This window comes from Castanea sativa, chromosome 6 (genome assembly GCF_040712315.1).
Source record: "Castanea sativa cultivar Marrone di Chiusa Pesio chromosome 6, ASM4071231v1".
In the NCBI taxonomy this organism is placed as follows: Eukaryota; Viridiplantae; Streptophyta; class Magnoliopsida; order Fagales; family Fagaceae; genus Castanea; species Castanea sativa.
Window position 1 is genome coordinate 52,536,544 of NC_134018.1, and position 4,403 is coordinate 52,540,946.

A 4,403-nucleotide genomic window follows, 5' to 3' on the forward strand; every position below is an offset into this window, starting at 1 on the left:
TACCTATTTCATCAATCATTAAGCTTTTATGATCTAAAAAATAACTCATTTTTAACCAAATTTTACATGTGTATTAAAAACATTAAACAAGCTTCTCTTCTTTTTTCTTTTTTGTTTCTTATTTTTTTTCTTTTTGTGATGAGCTGAATAAGCTAAAAAAACTAGTTTTTTTTTGGCGGTTCCCAAACGCAGCCTTATTACCCGCCAAATAGACATAATATCGCGATATTTCAGGCCCATATTCTAGAGACTTCTATACTCTCTCTCTCTCTCTCTCTCTCTCTTCTTGTGTGTTGAGATTAAACGTCGGTGATTACACGCTCTGATCTTAAGCACCTCAATTATTGTACAATCCCTCAAAACTGCAAAAACCCTTTTCGTCATTTCGTGAGCCATTATTAGGGTTTCGATTTCCTTTCAATCCCAGGTACTCTCTCTCTCCGATGCAAATAGTTCTTCATATTCTCATCTCTTACATAATTGTGAAATTTCGTGTGCGTGCCGACTTTTGTCTCTGAAATCAGTGTAAACAACTTGATCGGATCAGTGGGTATATTATGTTGCAAATTATCGAATAGTTCTGTTTAGAATCTCTTAATTTCAAGGCTTAGGGTTCGTGTTTTTTTTTTTTTTTTTAATTTTTAATTTTTTAGGCTTTTGTATATGAAAGTGTCCTAATTATAAGGTGGGTATGTTTCATTTTTCTAATATGTGTCATAGTTTTTGTTTAATGTTTCATTATGGTTGATGGGAAATTTGTAAAAATTAGAATCGTTCTTATGTAAGTATGCAAAAATTTATGCACAAAACATGTTCTTTTGCTATGCCATGGTTTCGAGATATATATATATATATATATGAGAGAGAGAGAGAGAGTTTCTGTTTTTGTTACTAGTAGAAGTTGTGTCTGATACGGGTGATAAATTATTTTTCCATCCATTTTAGTGTAGATTCTGTGCTCGAGTTTGCCTTCCTTCTTTTACCTCCAGTTAAATGTGTAGATGAATTATTTTCGATTCATTTAAGTGTAGATTCTGCGTTTGTGTTTTCCTAGTATAGACTGTAACATTGATCATCATGGTGTTACAGTGGAACTTAGGAATTTTATATGTTTGATGAATTATATGTTGTTTGCATTTTCTTCTATGTTTCGTTCTTTTGGTTTGCATGTGTTGTGGGGTTCCATCCTTGGGATCTTGGTGGTTGAGAGAGAAATATGTTAAACTAGAGGTAAGTTTGGTGAGTGAAGATCATTTTCTGCTGTAATTCCAAAAGTTATACTTACAGCCTGCTCGTCATTTATAAAGTAAGAAACTAGTTCATGGAGAAACTGTGAGGGTCTACCAGGGCTGGGGCCGCATTTGTGGAAGTTTTAGCTTATTACTAAATACTTAGCCATTTTTATTGTTTTGCTATTTGAATCTTTAGTTGCAGTCTCATGCTGTCATAGATGATTAGTTTGGTGATCATTTCCACACAAGTATTGTGTTGCTTTTGTTTTATATAATGTTCGTTTAATCGGTTCTAAGGCCGTGATGCTGAATCTCATGGTTGCAGAGAATATATTTTTCTTGGCAGAGTAAGGCTTAAGTTTTTTGGTGGGGATTTTTAGCGCCTAGAAAATGCAGGGAGGCAGAGGTGGCGGGGATCCTTTCTCTAATTTTGGTGACCCTTTTGCTGGTTTTGGGGGCTTTGGTGGCTTTGGAGATCATAGGAGTTTACTTTCTAACTTTTTTGGAGGGAGGAACCCATTTGATGACCCTTTCTTCACACGCCCATTTGGAGGCATGCTTGATTCAAATCCAGGCTTCCTTGGTTCAAGTGGAAGTCCTTTTATGAACATGCGTCCATCTGGATTTTTTGAGCATCAAGGTTCAAGTGGAAGTCCTTTTATGAGCATGCATCCATCTGAATTTCTTGAGCATCAGGCACCAGAGCCAAAAAGACCAAGGGGCCCGATTATTGAGGAATTGAACTCTGACGATGAAAAAGAAGATGCGAATAAAGAGACTAAAGAAAATCCTAGGAAGCATGGTAGATCAAGGAGTGAACACTATGTTGAGGATCCTGATGATGAAATTGAAGGTAAAGTGCATCAACTAACTGGTTGTATGTTATGTTTTGATTGTTATTGTTGGAGTCAACCTTTAAAAGTGCTATCATTTTAACATTCTGCCCCCTCTCTCCCTCTAATGCAGAGAAAAAGAGCAAGCAGTTGCTGTATAGAAATGACGACAACAGGCTGAATCATAATCAATCACAACCTCAAGCTCATAACTTCACCTTTGAGAGCTCCACTGTCACTTATGGCGGTGCCAATGGACCATATTATACCTCATCCAGGACTAGAAGGACAAGTGATGGAGTAAGTGATTTTTTCGGTTGATAACAGGTTCAATTTTTTGGGTTAATGCTATTTTCTAAGTAGTACTTGTTGTGGAGCAGGTGACAGTTGAAGAGGCTAAAGAAGCTGATATTGCTGCAAGGCAAGCATCACACAGGATATCTAGGGGACTTCACAATAAGGTCTTTATCGGTTGAGCAACTTTTTTTATGGCCATTTTTGTTGTGTAATATATAGTTTTTTCAGTCATGTTCCTGTTCCAATAACATGAGGGATGGTAATATTATACTTACGTTGAGACCGCACTTTGCAGGGGCATTCTGTTACGAGGAAGCTTAATTCAGATGGTAAGGTGGACACAACGCAGATCTTACACAATCTGAATGAAGGTATGTAGATATAGCATACTTTGGGGTGTGTGTACTAAGATGTACTCAATATCTGTTAGCACATATAGGAGGAATAACCAAAAATTCTTTGGATTGGCAAATTTTCAGATGAGGTTGTGGGATTTGAAGAAGCCTGGAAGGGAAATGCTCAAAAACATATGCCTGGCTGGTCTGAGAATCTTATTGGTCATGGTAATAAGCTTAGGTGCATCTCTTGCTATTTAGGAATGTAATATTTCATTGGCTTTGGATACAATTGATGAATCGTCCTTTGAGTTGTGTTTCTCAATTAACTGCAAAACAGTCCATATTGTTTTTAATCCTGACCTGCCTGGAATGTTGGAAAATACTTGAACTCGCTGCATATTGTCATGCTAATTAATTGCCTTTTCAACTGGTCTAAGAAGTGGTTGTAAATGGTTTAATTAATCTGTAACTACTTTAGAGGTTGGTGTAACTAGAAATGGGGATGGCTACTAGGCATTTTAAGTCTTGTGGCATAATGAGTAACCAGTATGCTGTCATTAGTATGTTTGTAGTGTGCAAGTGCACATACATACACATATCAAATGTCTTGTGGATTAGTAGGGATGGGCTTATATCTCCTTTGCGGTATAAATGGCTTTTTGGGAAATTCTGCTGGATGGGTTTTAGCACATTTGTTGATTTTCATGAAGTATTTCTTATAATTATGCCCAAGTATTTCATCAGGAATTTGAAGCATATGGAATTCAGTATGAGCTTATTTCACCCTTTTTTTTTAAACGTAGATATTAAGCTTTCTTGTGATGTTTGATGTTTGACTTGACATTGTACTGGCCCATAAGTTTTGTTGCATAACAACATAGTTATGGTCTAGAATAAATAGCATCTCTTTCTCTCATGAATGAGGGTGGATAACTAGTTCAATGTTGTATGACCATGCAAATTGTATTTACCATTTATTTTTTAAGTGATAGTTACATTCATTGTCTTTCTGTTTTCTAGGGGATGTGAGATTGCTTAACCTTTTTTTTTGGTATTGTAGGAGGTAGCAGCAGTGGACATGGGCAGGCTGGAAGGGGAGGTTGGGCACTGCCTTCAACAGAGCATGCACAGCACTCGGGAAGAGTGATACCAGATGGTAGAGACGGGGGAGTATCTTCTCGCTCAGAGGTCTCAGGGAGGAAGAAATCTGATGTTAAAGACAAAAGTGGTTATTCTAGGGGGAAAGCTAGAAATTGAGACGGGGACAAAAGCTGAATGTGTTGGATTACACACGTCCATAAAGCCCCCTCTTGCCTTCTCTTTTCCAGAGGATACTAGCTCATGTTGTCGTCTGGATACCAAATGGATCAGAAGCAAGGTTATTGAAGTTGTTAGGTAGATAATACTAATGATTTTTCGTTGGAGTTAAATGTACTGGATATGTTTTACAAGTGGGATCTGAAATGATTGTTGGTAACCTTCAGAGGTCTCTTTCATTGAATGCTAATATATTGGGTGTTTGTTGATGTTTTACAACATGAGAATGTGTAGAGTAAAAGGTGAAACATGTATGGCCTTTCAATGATCATGAATTTTAATGAATATGGTCAAAAGTCCTGTGACTTGTCCAATTTTCCCATGGAAGAGAATGTGGGTTGAATCCTACTTAATAATAATATTGAATATATCTATTCTTCCCAACA

At 36.9% G+C, this 4,403-nt stretch overlaps 1 protein-coding gene across 3 annotated transcripts; it reads left to right on the forward strand.

Annotated features, from left to right (window-relative positions):
* The first annotated feature begins 224 nt into the window (after nucleotides 1-224).
* LOC142640407 (uncharacterized) lies at nucleotides 225-4,403 on the forward strand. 3 transcript variants are annotated; one of them, XM_075814480.1, is made up of 7 exons: nucleotides 225-427; nucleotides 1,558-2,085; nucleotides 2,199-2,365; nucleotides 2,446-2,526; nucleotides 2,658-2,733; nucleotides 2,842-2,925; nucleotides 3,761-4,403. In XM_075814480.1, the coding sequence occupies exons 2-7, from the start codon at nucleotides 1,623-1,625 to the stop codon at nucleotides 3,955-3,957; spliced, it is 1,068 nt and encodes a 355-aa protein (XP_075670595.1). In that variant the 5' UTR covers nucleotides 225-427; nucleotides 1,558-1,622; the 3' UTR covers nucleotides 3,958-4,403. The 3 variants fall into 3 exon arrangements, with proteins under 3 accessions (XP_075670595.1, XP_075670597.1, XP_075670596.1); XM_075814482.1 differs by having other exon boundaries at nucleotides 246-427; nucleotides 2,842-2,938; nucleotides 3,761-4,313; XM_075814481.1 differs by having other exon boundaries at nucleotides 280-427; nucleotides 1,579-2,085.